This window comes from Megalops cyprinoides, chromosome 21 (genome assembly GCF_013368585.1).
Source record: "Megalops cyprinoides isolate fMegCyp1 chromosome 21, fMegCyp1.pri, whole genome shotgun sequence".
In the NCBI taxonomy this organism is placed as follows: Eukaryota; Metazoa; Chordata; class Actinopteri; order Elopiformes; family Megalopidae; genus Megalops; species Megalops cyprinoides.
In genome coordinates, this window is record NC_050603.1 from 24288535 (window position 1) to 24309809 (window position 21275).

At 44.2% G+C, this 21275-nt stretch overlaps 1 protein-coding gene across 3 annotated transcripts in view; it reads left to right on the top strand.

Annotated features, from left to right (window-relative positions):
* Positions 1-18835, top strand: part of dennd3a (DENN/MADD domain containing 3a) — a 28222-nt gene extending 9387 nt beyond the window's left edge. For 2 of the 3 annotated variants that reach the window (XM_036555389.1, XM_036555390.1), the window contains exons 4-24: positions 174-289; positions 490-623; positions 704-815; positions 1041-1160; positions 1966-2184; positions 2591-2706; positions 2813-2968; positions 3443-3539; positions 3699-3802; positions 4263-4453; positions 5141-5677; positions 8570-8829; positions 9150-9320; positions 10253-10382; positions 10718-10825; positions 15159-15298; positions 16298-16458; positions 16592-16731; positions 16975-17093; positions 17651-17788; positions 18150-18835. In XM_036555389.1, the coding sequence (XP_036411282.1) occupies positions 174-289; positions 490-623; positions 704-815; positions 1041-1160; positions 1966-2184; positions 2591-2706; positions 2813-2968; positions 3443-3539; positions 3699-3802; positions 4263-4453; positions 5141-5677; positions 8570-8829; positions 9150-9320; positions 10253-10382; positions 10718-10825; positions 15159-15298; positions 16298-16458; positions 16592-16731; positions 16975-17093; positions 17651-17788; positions 18150-18350 (3470 nt within the window). In that variant the 3' untranslated portion in view covers positions 18351-18835. The remainder of the gene's footprint in view (positions 1-173; positions 290-489; positions 624-703; positions 816-1040; positions 1161-1965; positions 2185-2590; positions 2707-2812; positions 2969-3442; positions 3540-3698; positions 3803-4262; positions 4454-5140; positions 5678-8569; positions 8830-9149; positions 9321-10252; positions 10383-10717; positions 10826-15158; positions 15299-16297; positions 16459-16591; positions 16732-16974; positions 17094-17650; positions 17789-18149) is intronic. The other variant, XM_036555391.1, reaches the window with a different exon arrangement.
* Positions 18836-21275: the final 2440 nt, after the last annotated feature.

Sequence of the window (21275 nt, forward strand, 5' to 3'; positions counted from 1 at the left end):
TGAACCATCTGTTTTTTACAAGTTGCCATTTCATAAAGACAGCAGGAACATCTATTTGTATGTGAATGAGGGCTCTCTGCTTATGTTAGGGACATGTTTTCATGTTTTCATACTAGTCATTATTTATTGACATAACTCACCTTTTGCTGGTTATTTTGTTTACTGCTGAACAGGAGGGCTCCAGATATCCAGTGACTCAAGAGAAGACTCTTTCCATTTCCTCGTTTTCACTGATGTCCTTGGAAACCAGACATATGGAGTGGTTGTTCAGTATTGCAGGCCAGTGCAGGTAGGAGTTACTGTACAGAACACTTTTCTTAATGCTGTGCTTACACCTTCTGCATGATTGGGTTCTTGAATGCTGAAGTCACTTTATTAGATTTAGCACAGGCTCTTGATAGGTTTTCCTTTTCAGTGTTGCATGATCACATTCCTAGGGCCACGATTTACTGTATAAGGCAGCAGGTTCAGGTTTTGCTTGTGTTTCAGATCTACCAGGACAGTTCACTGTACCAGAATGGGCACTGGTCATCCTCAAAGGTCCCACGGCTCTATGCTACCTTTGGAATCTGCGTCATCTCCAAATACCCCTACTACAATGCCCTCAGAGACTGCCTGTCATGGTGAGGGTTGGCCCCATCCCGTGCTGCTGTCCCCATCTCCTGTGTCCTTCTCCTTATCACGCATGCCCCTCTCCCCACAGCCTCCTGGTTCAGCTGAAGACATGCCGGATGGCAGACTTTCAGGAGCGGGTCAAGGAGTTTGCCGCCAAGCTGGCACTAGTACCCATCCCTCCTCCAGGACAGTTTCAAGTGGTGAGCCCAGACACAGAGCCTCTCTGCTGAATGGCGGCATATACTTATACTTTTATAGGTTGCATTATTGAGGTAGTGACATGGGGCGAAGGGGCAAGGGGAGAAAAGGGGAAAAACACATTTAAACACAGCGTGTGTGTCTGTGTCTGTGTGCATGCATGTGTGTGTTTGCTCGTGTGGTTTTGTGTGTGTGTGCGCGTGTGTGTGTGCGTGTGTTGCTCACAGGCATTTAACCTCAGGCCGCTGCAAATCGTGCTGCCAGCTAAAGAGGACAAGGAGAACCCCACTGTGGACCTGGACCTCCATCTGCCGTTCCTGTGCTTCAAGCCCCGCCAGCTTTTACAGGTAGAGAAGGCTGGAGCATCTGCACTACATGAATATGTTATAGCGCTTTTACAGATTGATCAGCCTGTGGCCTGTAGCCTGTAGCATCTACACTGTATGAATATGTTATAACACTTATAGGTAGAGCAGCCTGTGTCCTGTATTCTATAGTATCTACACTATTTGTGTGTGTTATAGCATTTCTAGAAATAGATCAGACTGTAACCTGTAGCATTTACATTGTGCTGTAATGGGTGCCTTGCTGAAGGGCAGAGAAGAATCCAACCTGCTAGCCTCAGGTATAGTGCTTTTATCACTGCTGCATGCTAGTTTGAACCCCATCAAGGTTGCTTTCAGTGACCTGCCATCACCAACCAATCACACTGCTTTTTGCAGTGAGGTGCAAAGTGTTTTCACTGGTTCAGATCAGTGGATGACTGGCAGCAACAGCTCCAGACAAGGTTCATGAAGGCATTATATCCCATCACTACTCCGTCATTATTAACATGACTATACGCAGGGAAAAGATAATAACATGGGCAGCATAGAGTGTAGTGAGCAGGGCTTGTAAAGCAAACGTTGCCAGTTGGATTCCCTGGGGGGCTCTACTGTGGTATCTTTGGACAAGGTGTTTAACCTAAACTGCCTTAGTAAATATTTGGCCCTATGAATAGATAACAGGTAAAATTTGTAAGTAATGTAAATCACTCTGGATTAGACCATCTGCTAAGATGATACTGTAATGAAAACAGAGGCCAGCTGATTTTGGGAAGGTCTGCCTAGCTCATAAGGAGCAGCCTTTGAGTTCTGTGTGCGTGTGACATAGATCATCACCTGTATCCTGACGGAGCAGAGGTTGGTGTTCCTGTCCTCGAACTGGGCGCGGCTCACACTGATGGCCGAGTGCTTCATGCTCTTCATCCGGCCGTTGCTGTGGCAGCACCCCTACGTCCCCATCCTCTCCCAACAAATGCTGGACTTCATCATGGCTCCCACCTCCTTCCTCATGGGCTGCCACCTCCACCACTTTGAGGAGGTTGCCGCGGTAATGCTCTCTCACATCTTCAGTGGGGTCTCATGACTTTGAAGTATTTTCTGTTGTCATGTTCAGTACTTTTTCTTTCTTGTATATGTACTATGTTTGCATTCATGTACGTTAGCTGTGATATATTCAGTGTTCTTGTCAAGTTTGTTCATTCATTCTTTCTGCGTCTTTTTTTTTCTTTTTCATTTTTCCTGCGACATTGAGAAGGTTGCTGCAGTAATGTGCTTCATGGCATAAATTTGTACGCGTACATATATGTAGATTCATGTATTGTAGATAACGGTGTATACAGCTATGATATGTCATTTGTTATTTTTCAGTTGGGAATTTTTATTTCTGTCTTCTAAGACCTTTGCACTAGGTAAAAATATCCCTCCATTGTGCTGACTGTTCTCCTTCCTGTCAGGAAACGGATGATCTGATCTTGATAAATATCGATGATGGGACCTTGTCGTCCTTGAGCTTGGAGAATGTCGACATTCCAGATGTGCCATTGGATGCTGAGGAGTGTTTTGTAAAACGGTAAGAGAAACATTTCCCCCAAAAACACTTGGAGGCTGACCGCCAAGATTCTGGTACATTGTTTCAACAAGGCAGGATGTGAAGTGAATTGAATAACTGCCTGCAGGATGGAGAGCATCCAGTTTCATTATGACTTGGACGTCTGCCATCTGGGGACCAGCACAGACATCAATGAGCAGAGGATGCAGAGAAGGCAGTGGCAACAGAGGCTCAACAGCGAAATCCAGACTGTCACTTTAGAGCTCATCGTCAACATCTTCAGGTTAGCCACTTCCTGCTGATGAGCAGTTAAAACCGTTCTTGGAGGGGTGCCATTTGCGCTTTTCATTGAAGTGCGAGCTGGAGAAAAGCTACTGTGAATCCACATCAAAAAAGTATGTCAAAATAAATAGAAAAACAGAACTTTGTGTTGCTGTGTTGATGTTTTGCTGTACTGCTGTTTTCTTGCGTTTTATGAAGACTGGTTGCCTTACTAACGGTACAGAAAGGGCAGTGGTTTTTGGTGGTAACAATGTGAAAAATCGACTACACTACTCAATTTAGGAATTGATGATGTGTGAAATTTAAGGCAATTCCTCTGTATGAGGATGTCTGATTAGACAGTAATCTAATGTAAACTGGCCTTTGCTTTGAGAACCTTGTTTCATAAATACAGGGTGTCTTCAGTGATTGGAAATTGGGAAGCAATGTATTATTAATATTTATTAAGGATGAATGACTTTGCATCTTACCCAAGGGAAGTCCAGGATCACCTAAACTATGAGCACAGAGTGTTTAACAGTGAAGAGTTCCTGCGGTCCCAGGACCCCTTGGACCAGCCCTTTTATAAAAAGGTAAATTGTGTGTGTGTGTGTGTGTGTGTGTGTGTGTGTGTGTGTGTGTGTGTGTGCGTATGCATATGAGTTTCCGAGTTTCTTTCTTCCTTTCTCAGGACCTTTTGAAAGAGCACAGCCCCTCCTACTCTCACTCCTCTGTTTTTGTGTCACTGGCAGGTCTTGGACACACACATATTCCACTCCTTCTTGAAGGATCGCCTCAACAGGAAGATGGACTCTTTCACACGTTTGGAGAGGAGCACTCGTTCTGAGGCCCAGAGGTACCACAGAGCAGTCCTTCTGCTCGTACCCCATGCTCTCAATCCTCTTTTCCTTTTGCCTCATTAGATGCCCCTCAATAACTTCTCTCCTCTTACAGTTGCCTACACCTTGCCCCAAGCATATATTGTTCATCAGGTTGTAAACTGCACTGTGTTAAATTAAATCATGAGTTCTGGCTTCTTTATTCACCACCCTTTAGCCTGTGGTTGATGTTGTATTTGTTATTGTAAGCACCTCGTCTGACCCTTGCCCGGGATGTAGATTTCAACTACTGTAAATGAAATTACCACTTCATCTCTAAATGGCATGTGCAGAATGCAGACTAGACCGGTCATGAAAACTTGTAATTTATCTGTTGCCCACCTGCTTGCACTGTGCTTCCCACTGAGGTGTGTTGCCGTTTCCCATGTGCACGCACTTGTCCTGGCTGTGAGGAGGACTCTGGTTTCCTCTCTGCAGGATGAAGGCCACGCTGGACTCCCCCCGCCGGCCCACCATGCAGCAGATGGCCCGCAAGCACAGCGGCCCCGAGACGCGTCTGAGCCGGAGGCTGGGCGCCAGCCTGCCCAACCTGGGAGAGGAGCAGCCCCACGGCCTGCCCATGCGCCAGACCTCGCTCAAGAAGCTCAGCTATGACGCCAGTGTGACCTGTAGGCCACACCCCTCCTCCCTCTGCCCTCCTTTCACTTCAGAACCTCCTTAAAGCGGCACCTGCATAACAGGCTTCTCTCTGAAAAACCATAGGCAGTTCATCTTAAGAATGGTCACGTGTAAAGTAGAGTTGGTTTCAATTCTGGTTCAATTCAACCAATTTGGGACATGGATTCAGTTTCACTAATTTAAAAATCGTTGTAGAAGATACTGGGCAATCTTGAGTTCATTATTTGAATTTGAATTGTTTCCCTGAATCGACTGAATTGAAATGGAACTGATCCCAGCCTTGACACCCATGGTGGATTTGTGAGAAAATAAAGTGTTTGTTGGTTGGAGGAATGACAACAAGGCTTTAGAAATCAGCCTTGTTGCCTCGGTGTGTGCTTAGGGAGGGGAACCTAAGGATATTTCCTGGAGTTTATTTTTTGAATTGTAGAAAAAATTTATGAAAGCTTAACATTAACATTAACTTCAAGCTCAATATACATGTCATGAAGTTATCATTTTTTAAAGCCACTAGGAGATCAAATTGGAGATTAAATTCACTCCTAATTTTTCTGTGAAAACCCATTAAGCATTTGAAAATTGACCCAAGGGAGGAGTGCTTTATTTCATCTCGAAGGCCCTTGGGTTTTTTAAAAATCAACTTCTTGTTGGTATTAGCTAATGGCCTTTGTCCCCAGCAGCCCTGAAGATTCCAGAGAAGTCTTTGAAAACGTTCAAGCTTCCTGAGTTCCCGCCGCCCCTGGCCTACCACTATGTGCAGAACTACTACTCCGAAGTGATCGGCCTTCTGGGAAAAGCCATGGCCTCGCTGCCGCCAGAGAACTCTGCACTGCTGGCCCGCTACCACTACCTGCGTGGCGTGGTAAACACGGTGGCCGGTAAGCGCCTGGACGCCCTCGCCGATTTCCAGAACCTGTACCGGACGGATATTGACATCTTCCCCGGAGAGCTGGCACAGTCGCTGGTGGAGTCACTGCTGCCTGACGAGCGGGCGCAGGCGGAACGGCGGTCTGAGCTCAAGCGGCTCGTCAGCAAGGCGAAGAAGGAGCGTGACACTGATGGGGCCAGCCGCGGCGACGACGGCGGAGGCGTCAAGAAGTTCCAGCTGCCCCGGACGCACATGCGCCTGGAGGACTTTGTTAAGCGCGTCCAGGAGTCAGGCATCGTGAAGGACGTTGCCACCATCCACCGGCTCTTTGAGGCGCTGACCGTGGGTGAGCTGTGGCCACGGGGGGCAGGGGGGGTTGGCAGAACCTGTACCTCACAGCTAGATGCTCAGCCTATGGAGGACAGGGCAGGGGACAGAGCTACATGATACGTTAATATTTAGCATTATGTATCAGGGATACAAGGTTTGCAGAAATGATCAATGTGTCTCTCTGTTTCTCACTTTCTGGTGGCTGTCTCCCTTTACTTTCTGATTGGTTACTGGATGCATGCAGTGTTGTAGAGGTATTTCTCAGTTATTCGGACTGATCGTTTTTCAGTTCCTGCTGGCTGTTTTTTTTTCCTTGTTTGGATTTTCCTTCTTCACCAAACAGGTGGGATAATCCTGGGCTTGTTTGGATGAAGTGCCCTGTGATTGACTCCAGCAGCCGGCTAATCCACCCCCCCCTAATAAACACTCCCTCCCTACTGTCCTCTGCAGCCCCTCGGATTCACCAAACCTACTGCAGCATCTGTGTAGTGTGTACTTGATTTGGGTGCCTAGCGTGACTAATCTGACTATCCCTTAATCCACTTCATTAGAATCACTTAAGAGTGGCTTGGGTGGGCAAGGTGCGGACACGGCCGAGAAGGCTTCCCAGTCTGTGTTTTACATTGATTCCGTTCTGGATGGTAAGCAAAGCGAATGAACTGCTTGCAGAGGCAAAGCGAATGAACCGCTTGCAGAGTTGTATGGCTTGCAGTGGCAAAGCGAATGAACCGCTTGCAGAGTTGTGCAGCTTGCAGTAGTGTGTGCTTTGTCAGCTTGCTGTTTCGCTGCTGTTTTACCCTGTCTTCCCTTTTTGGCTGCTCTCCTCTTGCACGATGCCTTGTTGTGCTGGCTCTGCCGAGGCCTACACAGACAGCAAACCCCCCGAGCTCATTTTAGGAAGCATTAGCGTCAGGCCCATGGCTGTTTCAGCGTGTGAGGCATGTTTGAGTGCGAGGGGGAGTTAAGAAACGGCATGCCAGCAGCGCATGCAGCTCTATGGGGCGCTGCAGGTGTATGGTGTGTGCGCATTCTCTGAGGATGAAAGAGCAGGATGCAGCGGCATGGTTTTCCATGTGTGAAATCTGCACACATTTCAGAAATGTATCACTGGACACGCTTCTATTTGTAGCATTTATAAAACAGGGAATGGTAATTGAAAGGAATGCAAATGGCCACATCTCTGCAGATGGTAACAGTGAAAGATAAATGGATGGAATGAATGAATGGATGGGACAAGCTTTCAGTGCTGATGTCATCATTAACCTTGAAGGCACTCTCGGCACTAGCTCAGCCAATAGCTGACAAAAGATATAACAAGTCCCGCCTTCCTGTCAGTCTTTACAGCTACCTTGGCAATGAATCTGGTCTTTTTAAGAAGCAAGCAGTCAGCTTGATTAATGGCTTTGCGTTTGAATGCTCATCTCCTTAGTCAACTTGGTTGAACTGTCACATACCTGCCTTCATACTTGATGTGCAGATTAGGGCTGCAACGATACAGTGGGCCCACAGTTCGGTATGTATCACGGTTTTTGGACCACAGTAACGGTGCAGTTTCAGTATATTTATGTTTAAGAAGAAAATAAAAACACATCACCCTTTAAACAACAAACTCTTTATTTTGCCTATAGACAAATAAAACTTTCCATTCAGAAAAATGGCAGCATGACTGACTAGGCCTGGTGTCTGTCTCTACTGTATGAAATCGAGGGGAGAAAAACATTAAAATTAAAAGTGTTTCTTAGCTTTGACAACCTGTAGGTGCTTTGCCTTCTCTGTTTGGAATAAAGAGGGTACATACTGGTATAGGCAATATTAAATGTAAAAATAACATAAAGTGCAAGGGGTATGGCCGGGTGATGGCGACGTAAATGAGACATCATTTTAGAAGTGTTTCCACTCGAGTAGCCGACAGTGGCAAAGCAGTGCTTGCAGACTGTGCTTTTTTTATGGTCTTCTTACCCTCGTCATCGTATTGAACACTGAATCCAAAATGTTCCCACACAGTGGATTTGAAAGACGGCGGTGCCTCTTCAGAGTTGCTTCTCTCTGTCTTGCCATTGTCACATTGGAGTTGAGAGAATATTGGTTTTTAGTTTCCCCTCTCTTCTCCAGCTCGTATTTGCATACAGAGCGCTGATAGGCTCCAGGGAATTTCCAGAGATGTTCTGTGGATCTGAATGTACAACGTGTGTGTAGTCTGCAGCGCAATAAGCACGTTTCGGAAATTATAGGAGAATGACCGGCATATCATAATACCGCGGTTCACGTGTACGTATTGAATCGTAGGGGGCGTACCGAACGGTTTGACAACATACCATGTACTGTTGAATCCCTACAGCAGATCCATTTTAACCTTCAATCTGCTGGTGTGTTAGCAGTGGAGAGGGGAAGTCATTTTGGGGCATTCCATTGGTGGCCTCTATTGCCCTTGTCAATCTGAGATGTTTAGTTATGCAGAAATTCTCATCCAAACTGTACTTTCCCTCTGAATCTGCTTTTACAACCCTATAATAACACAGCAAACATTGAGAGCTTTGTTCCTTTAGAGTGCAACAGAAACTCCAACCCTATGGCTAACCCTAAAAGGTAACAGCTATCAAATAGGTCAATTTCAGTTCATCCGAATGCGTTTGTTCCCTAACTGTAAATCGTGCCAGATGGAGAAGTAAAGTACTTGTCAAACAGGACCTTGAGACCAAAGCTTCTGTTACTCGCTAAGCTGAGAGAGCACACTTGTAGGACACTGGAAGCAAGTGTCCGTGTGTGAGGAAATGGTGAATGTTTTGTGATGGATGTTGACCTGAAGGGAACTGACAGGGCCATGCAGAGAGAAGAGCTGCTGTGACTGACTAACGGCGAGCCCATCAACCCCCCCCCCCCCCCCCCCCCCCCCCACCCCCCACTACAGGCCAGATCAAGCAGGTTGACCCAGAAGTGTTCCGAGTCTTCTACACCTTCTGGAAGGAGACAGAGGCGGAGGCACAGGACGTGTACCTGCCCGCCGGGGTCATTGAGCACCTGGACACCCACGAGTGCGTGTACAAGCTTTCCTCATCTGTCAAGACCAGCCACGGTGTGGGCAAGATTGCCATGACTCAAAAGCGGCTCTTCCTGCTCACTGAGGGCCGGCCAGGATACGTGGAGATCACCAAGTTCAGGGACATTGAGGTGGGATTCAGAACAGTGCCATTATTACATTAGCTGTGTTAGTCTTATTAGCCTTCTGTTCAGAGAGCATGGCTTAGATTCAGACCATTAGCCTAGCACACACAGGCATTCCATTATTCATTCTCTTAGAGGCCTTAGACTTGTGATGGGACCAGTCAAAATACTTTGTTCTATACAGCAAAATCACTGGTAGATTCTAACTGGCAGGTAACTGATAGTGCATGATAGGTCCATTGTTGAAGTTCGGGAAGCCTTGCTTTTCCATTGACTGCAAGTGTTATGCTGGTGACCCTGTGTTCGTTGAACTGCGTTTCTTGCAGGAAGTGAAAATCTCCTCCGCTCCCTTCCTGCTGCTGAGAATCCCCTCGCTGAAGATCAAGAGCAGCCTGAGGAAGGAGATGTTCGAGGCCAACCTGAAGTCTGAGTGTGACCTGTGGAACCTCATGGTCAAGGAGATGTGGGCCGGGAGGAAGATGGCAGATGACCACAAGGTCAGGGAACCTGCCTCCTCTCTGCTCCACTGCCCTTGTGGTTTTACTAACAAACATTTTATGAATGTTCCTCCTGCACAGGCTCAAAGTAGCGTTACATGCTTGGCTCTAGAGAGAACAAAAAAAAAAACAGCATTTTCATTGTCAAACCATTACGCGAAAGCTGCTATTGTTCTGGCAGAAGTTCCTGACTCTGTTTCCTCGGTAAAATGACACAGAGGTGTACACCCACATTACTGCCCAGCGGTCTCATTGTTTGGCGTTATTTTCTCAGTGTTTGACTAATGGTGTAAGATTTGCAGGGTTCTTCCGTCCTCTCCTGTGAAGGGTCGTGTGTCATTTTTAAGCACCTCCCACAGCCCACGTCAAGGTCTAAACCATGAAGTGTTTTGAGAAAGGCTGTTAACTAAAACTGTTCACAGGGAGCCTGCAGTCCTTAAGTCCTTTAAAATATTTTCGTGTTGAAAAGTCATGGAAAAGTCATGGAACATTGTTAGATATCCTGCAAAAAAGCAATAAAAGTTTATTCTTATTAATGTCTAGCCGTAAGCAAAATAGTTACCTTTCTTGCTAGCTCTCTAGTTTGAAGTCTAGCAGTGTGTACTGATGTTGTTAACAAATTGGATAACTCATAGGCTTCTACATTAAGACTGCTCTCAAAAGCCATTCGTAACTGGTATTCCCTACCAAAAACATCCCACAGTGTGTTTTTGCAATTATTGAAAGCAACTATTGTGAAAGCGATCCCTGAATGTATTCTTCCCCCCACAATTCAATTTACACTACAGCTTACTGCAGGCTATTGTGGCAAAAAGCCAAACAATTCTAGAAATGTTCCCATTTTTGTTACAATGTCATGGAAATGTCATGAAAAATGTAACTCGACCCTAAGCCACCTTCAGATGTCCTCATATTATGCATTCTTTCTTCAGGACCCTCAGTACATGCAGTTGGCTCTCACCAATGTTCTCCTCATGGATGCCGTGGTTGGCTGCCTTCAGTCACAGAAGGCAATCTACGCCGCCACCAAACTGGCCTACTTCGACAGGATGAAGCTGGAAGGTGCCTCTCCCCCCACCCCACCCCCCATCCCTCCGTCCAAAAAAAAACATTTTCTGACAAATACTTCCCTGAATATACAAAGTACTTACAGTGTGAAACACCCTTTTGTCCACTTTCCACTAGGGTGCATCCACTTTACTTGGCTTTGGCTCACCTACTATGTTTTTAGTGAGAGAATATAATGAATATCATGGTCTACACTGATTAATATGTTGCATGAACATGAAACTACAGTTGGATTTTCAGGGAACAGTCATGAGTGAGTGACAGACGTTTGAGAAAACATTAAATCACAACGCACTGTAACAGTGACGCTCTCTCTGTGCTGCATGCAGTACCCATGATGGTCCCGAAAACGACGTCGGAGACCCTGAAGCACAAGATCAACCCGTCCGTGGACCAGACGGAGCCGCGGGCGGTGGACGTGCTGCTGTACACCCCAGGTAGGACAGCAGAGGGACCTTGTGTTACTGGTTACCTGGATACCTGCGGCACAAATAGGGGTGCAGCGGATCACAAAACTCACGGTTTGGATCGGATCACGGTTTTTGAGTCATGGATAGGATCATTTTTCGGATCAGCAAAAAAAAGGGAGACAAATATAACTTTGTTTTCCATTTATTACTTAAAGAACTTAAAGAACACATAAAGCAAGGAACTTTTGCCCATGGTTGAAAACAACATTAAAGATGTCGAAAAGTCTTAAATAAAAAATCTTAGAAAATCTTAAAATATTCAGTACTCAATTGTTAAATTAAAGTGCAATATGAGTGCTTGTTCTGTTGTTCTTCGGCTGTGTCCGAAATCGCTCCCTATTCACTATATAGTGCATATATATTAGGGATGTGCATCCCCGTCACTGAGGCCGATGCGATACAAATCTCGATGCATTGCCAATGATCCGATACATTAAAGATACATATAAAGCAACTACTAATGTGATACGGTATGATTCCCCCCTATTGCAATGCAGTGCAATTTGACACAATTTGATTCAACACAAGCGATACTATGCGATGCAAAAGAATATGATGCTGTGCAATTCAATATGTTACAGATAGTTTGATTTCATTTTTTGGTTCTTCTTAAGCAAACAGCAAATCATAAATTAACTAAAAAAGTGCCATTTTTACTTCACATATTTGTTTCTCTAGTATTGCAACTCAGTAAGCATCTCATTTATTGTCCGTCTCTCTTGAAAAATCCGAAGTGTCACCAAACATTTGACGCCTGGACACACCTCCAACTAGTGCAAGACTTGGCCAAGAGACTTCACGAGAATTGGCCACTGACAGCAGTGGAGATGAGAGTGTGCTTGAGAAACAGTTTAGAGAGGAGGAATCAATCTAAATATAAAATTATTGGTCACATTTCTAAATAATAAAGACATAGGGCCTCCAATAATAGTTAAATATAATATAATAAATATAAATATATATTTATATATATATATATAAATATATTTATATATATTATCTAGCTAGCAGGTTAATGTCAGTTGCAACTAGCTAGTCACTTAGTTAGCTAGCTGGCACAGTTAGACACAAAGATGTTCATACAAATGTTCGAATAAACTTGCAAACATAAAACTATATCCAGAAAATTATTAATTTATTGTATGACTGTGAAAAGTGAATGAGTGAAGGAGTGAGCGATTTTGGACGCAGTTTTTGTCTTCGCAACGCTTCTGCTAAGTAAGGTTGCTGGTTTTTAAAATGGTGCTTGTATCTTTTCACTTTTCATCTTTGCAACGCAGCATCAAGATTTTAGGGAATTATTAAAAAGTAACAGCAGCAGTAAAACTGTATTTCACACTATTATGGTTGAACTTTGCAATTAATCTGCAGTTCACATGCGTGCCGAACTGTGGGGGGGGGGGGATCCGTACAGATCACGGATCAACTACGGTCTGTTACACCACTAGTCACACACATCCCTGGAATGCTTCATAATCAGTAGTGTCAGGTTACAGGTTCTTTTCAGGAACTAAGTCAAAGCAACCAGGAGAGATTTATAAGTATAGTATATAATATATATACACACACATATACAGTTGCAAGAAAAAGTATGAACCCTTTGGGATTACTTGGATTTCTGCTTAAATTGGTCATAAAATATGTTCTGATCTTCATCTAAGTCACATCACTAGACAAACACAGTCTGCTTAAACTAATACCGCACAAAAAATTATAAGTTTCCATGTTTTTATTGAACACAACATGTAAACATTCACAGTGCAGGGTGGAAAAAGTATGTGAACCTTTGGATTTAATAACTGGTTGACCCTCCTTTGGCAGCAATAACCTCAACCAAACATTTCCTGTAGTTGCAGATCAGACCTGCACAACAGTCAGGAGGAATTTTGGACCATTCCTCTGTACAAAACTGTTTCAGTTCAGCAATATTCTTGGGATCTCTGGTGTGAATCGCTCTCTTGAGGTCATGCCACAGCATCTCAATCGGGTTGAGGTCAGGACTCTGACTGGGCCACTCCAGAAGGCGTATTTTCTTCTGTTGAAGCCATTCTGTTGTTGATTTACTTCTATGCTTTGGATCGTTGTCCTGTTGCATCACCCATCCTCTGTTGAGCTTCAGTTGGCGGACAGATGGTCTTAAGTTTTCCTGCAAAATGTCTTGATAAACTTGGGAATTCATTTTTCCGTCGATGACAGCAATCCGTCCAGGCCCTGAGGCAGCAAAGCAGCCCCAAACCATGATGCCCCCTCCACCATATTTCACAGTTGGGATGAGGTTTTGATGTTGGTGTGCTGTGCCTTCTTTTCTCCACACATAGCGTTGTGTGTTCCTTCCAAACAACTCAATTTTGGTTTCATCTGTCCACAGAATATTTTGCCAGTAGTGCTGTGGAACATCCAGGTGCTCTTTTGCAAACTTCAAACGTGCAGCAATGTTTTTTTTGGACAGCAATGGCTTCCTCCGTGGTGTCCTCCCATGAACTCCATTCTTGTTTAATGTTTTACTTATTGTAGATTTGTCAACAATAATGTTAGCATGTGCCAGAGATTTCTGTAAGTTTTTAACTGACACTCTAGGATTCTTCTTCACCTCATTGAGCATTCTGCGCTGTGCTCTCACAGCCATCTTTACAGGACGACCACACCTAGGGAGAGTAGCAACAGTGCTGAACTTTCTCCATTTGTAGACAGTCTGTCTTACCGTGGACACATGGGCATCAAGGCTTTTAGAGATACTTTTGTAACCCTTTCCAGCTTGATGCAAGTCAACAATTCTTGATTGTAGATCTTCTGAGAGCTCTTTTGTGCAAGCCATGGTTCACATCAGGCAATGCCTCTTGAGAACAGCAAACTCAAAACTGGTGTGTGTTTTTTATAGGGCAGGGCAGCTTTAATCAACACATCCAATCTCATCACATTGATTGGACTCCAGGTTGGCTGACTCCTGGCTCCAATTAGCTCTTGGAGAAGTCATTAGCCTAGGGGTTCACATACTTTTTCCACCTTGCACTGTGAATGTTTACATGTTGTGTTCAATAAAAACATGGAAACTTACAGACTGTGTTTGTCTAGTGATGTGACTTAGATGAAGATCAGAACATATTTTATGACCAATTTATGCAGAAATCCAAGTAATCCCAAAGGGTTCACATACTTTTTCTTGCAACTGTGTGTGTGTATATATATATATATATATATATATAATATAATGCAGTAATGAATGAATAATTGATAAATAATGAATTATGATAATTATATATTAGACAAATACATATATAATAAATATATACAATAATATATAAATACATTTATAATACATGCGTATATATTATATAAAACATACTTTTTATTTTTCGTTGCTTAGGAAACATGGTCTTGAAGCCAAATGTGACCACCTACATTATTATCCTATGGTATCCAAATGTTCTTCCTGTTGCCTCAGAATCTGTTCTGTTTTCCTTTAACAAATGGAATTTTTTGTTTTAATATGTGTGGTTTATTTGGTGAATCACCCGCTTGCTGAGTGACCTTTGACCTGCACAAGAATGTTAAACATGTCCACCCGTCCAACAGTCAAACAGATGAAAATTATTACTGAACCCAGTGCTGCTGGATCTGAGTAAACTTCCCACTAATCTTGCATATGTCATCCTCTGTGAGGGTGTAAGGTCATAGGAAGTCATTTTGTACGAGGCCTGTCACGTAAAAAAGAATAAGAAATCAAAACAACACATTGTCTTGGCCTCCACACTGTACTCAGTGAATATAATGAATTTAATATTTTACAGAACTCCCTCAGCCTGTTGTAAAACTCACTATCTTGTGGGAATTCTTGCACTACCTTGTCTGTGGCCCCACCCCAGGCTGAACACCAATGTGTTTGTTCAGGCCCCAGGTTGTTCTGTTTGTGTCTCATTAGATAGTCACATGATTTCATTACCCGCTCTCAAATTGACCCGTCGCATTAGTAACACCATTGGGCAAGCACAGAGCGCCATTGAGTCCTGTGACCCAATTGCAGGCCATAAATTCGCCCCTGGAAGATGTCCAGGTCAATCCCATTCTGTTCTCCCTGTAGAAGAAAGAAGAAATGCGACAGAATGAGTCAGAGTTTTTACTCCCTTTTTAAGCGCAGTGTAAATATTCATGATTCTAGGGGATTTGTATTCATGCCAAAAGTCTATTGTGCTGTGAGGGAGGAAGGGAGGGAGGGGAGTTTAGCCCAAGCCACTGTCCCAGTGCCTCTCCCTACTGCCATGGGAGTCTGTGAGGTGACCTCGAGTTCCTCCCCCCTGCCTAGGCCAGCTGAGCGTGTCAGACCCGGACAGCGATGGGAACCCCAAGCTGTGGTGTGCGCTGAGCGATGGGAAGGTGGTGGTGTTCGACGCGGCCAGCTGGTCCATGCAGCAGAGCTGTGTCCAAGCCGGGGCGTCACGCCTGGTGAGAGCCCGACGGGTGTGGGGGGGCCCCTTTCGGTTTTCCTTTAGCAGCGAAGTGATGGATGCTTACGGGAAATGAGCTGATCAGAGAAAAGGCTGAGTCATCAAAGTCCTGGGCTGTTTTTAATGTTGGTTGTTAGTTCTCTGTGAGCACAGAACCCCCAGGGGGTAGTGTAGTCTCGCTCAGAGGAGCAGCTACGTTCTGGCATGGAGGATGAAATCTGTAACATACACTCTGCACTTCATCAGCTGGACCTTAGGTCAGGAACATCATTCAGCAACTAAATAAGTATAGGTCAGATTGGTGTGTTTGTATGTATATTCATAAATTCTAGTGTAACAGCTAACATATGTCAGTTAAGAGGAGTATTGGCTCCAGTAACTAATTGTTGTAACATTAAAGTCTCACTGTGTGGTGCAGCACTTGAAAATAATGTGATCAGGGAACATGAAAACAGGATAAAGGTAATATAGTGTCAGTTTATACATTTGCACATAAATTATGCTATTCATGTTTTGATTATCATAGCATTAGCTTGTATTTACGGTACCGGTTATTGTAGCATTGTGTGACATATTGATTTTTTTTTCCTAAGATTTGGTCAGACACTTTGTCTGTATGTATTTTAATTAATGTACAGTGTGCAAAGTTAATAGATGTAAAACGTCAAATGGAAACTGAGGATCTCTTGGAAGTGTGTTGCAACAGTAGCTCTTACAGTTGAAAACTACATAGGAGTAAACCACAGAGCAGTGATCAGTTGAAATGTTACTATATTAAATTAAGGAAAGAAAGCTCTGACTGTGACCAATAATTTTTTCCTTTTGGATATGTTATGGCACATGGGGACTTGTTGCCCCCTGGTGGTTTCCTTTAATACTGCCTGTACAAAGAAAGTCAGTAGTGGAAGTGCTTAAACTTGTAACGCTGGCCTTGTCTGACCAGTTTTCGGTGTCCAGTTGGTAAACAGTGTCTCATGCCTGTTTTGCATGTGTCCAGAACTGCATGCTGGGATTGGACCTGTATCAAGTGTGGATTGGCTCCCAGGATTCTGTCATTTACATAATCAACACCCGCAGCATGTCCTGCAATAAGCAGCTGACAGAACATCGAAACGAGGTGACTGGCTTTGCCCTGGAAGAGAGGGGGGAAGCATACAGGTAAGACCCCACCATCACCCTGGGTGGCTGAAGAGAGCGTACCGTTCAGGAACCACTTGCAAGAAGGAATTATTCTGTAAGGGATCCCTTCCATTTCCTGTAAAATGCATTCACATTTATGTCCTCTTTATAGCCAAAGGCAGGCCTACTCCTGCAGTGTGGATGGAACAGTGATAATCTGGGATGTCTCAACACTGCAAGTGAGAAAGCAGTTTCGGCTGAGCTGTGACAGGCTGCAGTCAATTCAGCTGTTCAGTGGGATTCTATGGTGCTGTAAGTACACTGCACACTCCTCACAACAGACTTATTTTAAGCTCTATGATGCTGGAAGTATGTTGCACTGTCCACACAATGGACTTATTTTAAACTGGTGCTGTAAGGACACTGCACTGTCCTCACAAGCAGACTTTGAGTGCAAACTCTGCGGTGCTGTAATGACAGATGTAGGGAACTCACATGGAAGGCTGTCTTTAGGCAGAGAGTGTCCGTTTGACTGAGTTTTCTCGGTCCAACCAGGTGCCCGAGACTGCATCATGGAGATGAGGAAGAACGGGGTGCCCCACCGCCGGCTGTCCCTCCCTGAGCACCTCAGCAGCAGGCCAAGCACCTTCAGTGGCTTCACCCTCCTCACAGAGGTACGTATGCTCCGCCTGGCCTCCACTCACCCCACTCTCACTGCCCCGGTCAGTGTACCTGCTCCCTGCTCGTCGCAATCATGACAGCGCATCAATTACCTGGGTAATCCACACCAAGCAAAGCCACAGATGGCACAGAAAACACACAGTCCTAGCCAGTCCTAGTCACAAGCCCTTTACCAGAGCAGTGCTGCTTCAGTGTGATAGAGTTGCTCTTCAAGCATATAATCTGGCCTCTGTTGCAGGTTGGAGAGACGTTGGCACAGTCTGGCTCACACAGAGTGCTCCATTGTGCAGAATTACTGGATATGCCATTATTTTCAATGGGGAGGGAAGCATGAAAGCTGCGGCTATAGTCGTGGGGCACGACAAAGCATTATTTAAACCCTAACAGCTCAGTGACCCAGGCACATTCCACCAATCATTGCCTAATTGAGATGCCTCAAACTTTTTTCCAAATGACACTATTTAGTATTCACTGTTGCTTTATTTTGATTTATACTTTTCAAGGTCAAACATGTACTTGTAGTTTTTGCAAACTGTACTGCTCCTTACAGAAGGAGCAGCTGTGGACAGGCTGCGCGGAAGCAGCCGAGCTCTGCGTGTGGCACACCCGGGATCTGGCCAAGCCTTTCCAGAGGATTCCGCTGCAGGACTGCGAAGGGGTCACCTGTATGATCAAGGTCAAGAACCAGGTGAGTCCGGCACTGTGTCATGGACACAGCTTTAGAGAGGCCCGATGTTTAAGCGCAAACAGAAATGCAATGTGCAAATTCCCTGCTCGTATTTATGCTAGTTGTAATATCTATGTGAGTTTGTGAATGAATTTAATTGATTCAGGGCAGATTCTCTGTCTCCTCTGTCCCTTGCTGTTTTGAGAATTAAATGTCTCCTACAGAATGCATGCACAAGCCCAAACACATTCTGTTTCATGAGAGAATGCAGAAATTTAAGATTCATTTCATTAGGACGTAGCAGGAATTGACTGTAGTGACCTGTAAGTGTACAGTGGACTGAGTAGTTCTTTTGTGCCTGCTTTTGGCCCTGCCCCCTTAGATCTGGGTCGGCTGCCGGGGGTGGAGCCAGGGGAAGGTGAGGGGGAAGATTTACGTGGTGGACACAGACAAGCACACTGTGGAGAAGGAGCTGGTGGCACACACTGACAGTGTGCAGGCCCTGTGCTCCGCTGAGGACCGCTATGTGCTCAGCGGCTCGGCTTGCGAAGACGGGAAAATTGCCATCTGGAAGGTGGAGTAGAGCGTGGCTGCACTCTGCTGCCCCTGCTGGCCCAGCGGTTTACTGGAACCTGGATAACCCCTGCTGGTGCTGCTGGGCATAACAGGAAAGCACTACAAAGCCTGTACATATATGATCCAAAAGGGAGAGTGCTGTTTGCATCGCTGCAGTGGAATTGACTCATTGTTCCTTAAGGATACCAGATGCTGCAGAAGGACCTACTGTGAGCCGGAACAATTAAGACCTGCATTGAAAATTCTCCCTCTCTCTTACTCACTCTGTCACTGTTACTCCATCTCCCTCTCTCTCTTATATGCTCTGTGTTAATTGGCAAATAACTTTTCTTAGCTCACTCCTCTCCCAGCTGTTTACTGTAGTGTTAAGCTGCACCTGTCTCACTCCTCTCTCTGCTGTTTACTGTAGTGTTAAGCTGCACCTGTCTCACTCCTCTCCCTGCTGTTTACTGTAGATGCAACATTTTTTATGAAGACATGATTTATTAAAAATATAAATATATTTGTCTTTGTTTTATCATGAGTCCTATTACCCCTCTGAAATGTTTTTTGTTTTTTTGTGTATATTGTACACACACTAATAAATATATTCATTTTTGTTTTTTCACCTTCATAGTTTTGAGCAGCATTTGTAAATACTCCATTTGTGAGTGTATTAAAGTTAGAATTGAGCCAATCGTATATCCACTTGTACTTACTGTGCATGTCATCGTGTTCACTGAGAGAGTATAATGACTGGATACTCTGCTTAAGCCGGTGGAGACATTGGTGTTAATTACTGACAGACAGGAGTTCATTGGACTGTGTTATCTTGACACTTTCAGTTACATTTAAAAAAGAAAAATGGAAACTCATTGTTACAGCTCAAGAACAGCATGGGTAGAGGTCTTTTCCACAGAGACATTCTGGAAAACAATGGAGGCATTGGTGCATGTTTTCTGCAAATTTAGAGCTCTGTATAATTTGCCTTGGGATTTGCTCATTGATTTTATTCAGTTTTTTCCCCAGATCTGGCAACAGCTACTCATTTGCAATCATTTTCAGTGGGTGGAGTACTTTGGAAGCAGTGAAACATGACCTTAAAACACTTAGCCATGGGTGCGCGACTGTTGTTTCTACCACTAAGGGGCAGCAGAGATCCCTTCAGTCTGCTTAAAGTTTGAAAACACTCCTCATTGCTGTCAAGACAGCCTCACAAATTATGGATAAGTAGGTGAAATGAATAATTATGATCTCCTGTATTGGAAGGAACAAGTAAATATATGTACTCTTCTATTGTTGTCCATGTTTTGCAGAGGCTGTGTTTTAGTTTGCCATCTTCAGCGAGTTTGTAACTACATTCGGTATGCTGAGTACATTTGGATACATATTTAGAGATGGAGGAAATTTATTCTTTGATTACAGATTCACTCCTTTTGAAATTTTGGGTCATGTCCTTACATTGTCCCTTCTTTCCCAACTTAAATATGTGGTATTCTAGTGTGCCTGTGAGGCTGGGACTGAGATAACAGGTATTGCTCCTTGGAGGTATGGGTTGGTGAGGCAAACACTATACCTATATAGCAATGTGATTTAGGTCCACTTTGGGGTTTGCTACAAGAAAAACACTCTTTAACATTTACAGTGCATTCAGAAAGTATTCAGACCCCTTCACTTTTTTCACATTTTGGTATGTTATGTTATGCTAAAATTGTTTAAATTCATTTTTTCCTCATCAATCTACACTAAATACCCCATGATGACAAAGTGAAAGCAGAACTTTAGACATTTTTGCAAATTTATTAAATAAACTGAAATAGCACATTGACATAAGTATTCAGACCCTTTGCTGAAATTTAGCTCAGGTGTATCCTATTTCTCTTGATCATCTTCAAGATGTTACTACACCTTGATTGGAGTCTACCTGTGGTAAATTCCATTGATTTGACATGATTTGGAAAGGCACACACCTGTCTTTCTAAGGTCTCTCAGCTGACAATACATATCAGAGCAAAAACCAAGACATGAGGTTGAAGGAACTGCCTGCAGAGCTCAGAGATAGGATTGTGTCAAGGCACAGATTTGAGGAAGGCTACAAAAAATTTCTGCCGCATTGACGGTTCCCAAGAGCACAGTGGCCTCCATAATTCTTAAATAGAAGAAGTTTGGAACAACTACGACTCTTCCTAGAGCTGGCTGCCTGGCCAAACTGAGCAACTGGGGGAGAAGGGCCTTGGTAAAAGAGGTGACCAAGAACTTGAGGGTCACCCTGGCTGAGCTCCAGAGATCCTGTGTGGAGATGGGAGAAAGTTCCAGAAGCACAACCATCACTGCAACATTCCACCGTTCTGGGTCTTATGGCAGAGTGGCCAGACGGAAGCCTCTGTAAAGGCACATGAAAGTCCGCTTGGAGTTTACAAAAAACATACCTAAAGGACTCTCAGACTGCGAGAAACAAGATTCTCTTGGCATCAATTCTAAGCATCATGTCTGCAGGAAACCAGGCATCGCTCATCACCTGCGCAATACCATCCCAACGGTGAAGCATGGTGGTGGCAGCATCCTGTTATGGGGGTGTTTTTCAGCGGCAGGGACTGGGAAACTGGTCAGGGTTGAGGGAAAGCTGAACGGAGCAAATTACAATGTTTAAATAATACACGGACTCTGTTTAAATGGCATCGGTTTATTTCTTCAACTAGCGAGATGTGTTCAGTCCTGCAAGAGGAAAGAAGACTGTTACAACTATGTGTAGGATTGCTACAGCCATATATGTTTGGATTGTTTGTTTGTTGTTTGGATTTGCCAAAACTTTAAGGTAGCGAACACAAGCGTTTGTTTCGGGTCCACACGAAAACAAGCGATCGGGTCTGCTTATTTAACAGACAGCAATTATGATTGTTACTTTAAAACAAATGTGATAATTGCAATTAAGTTTTAAATGACTCACCTGTGC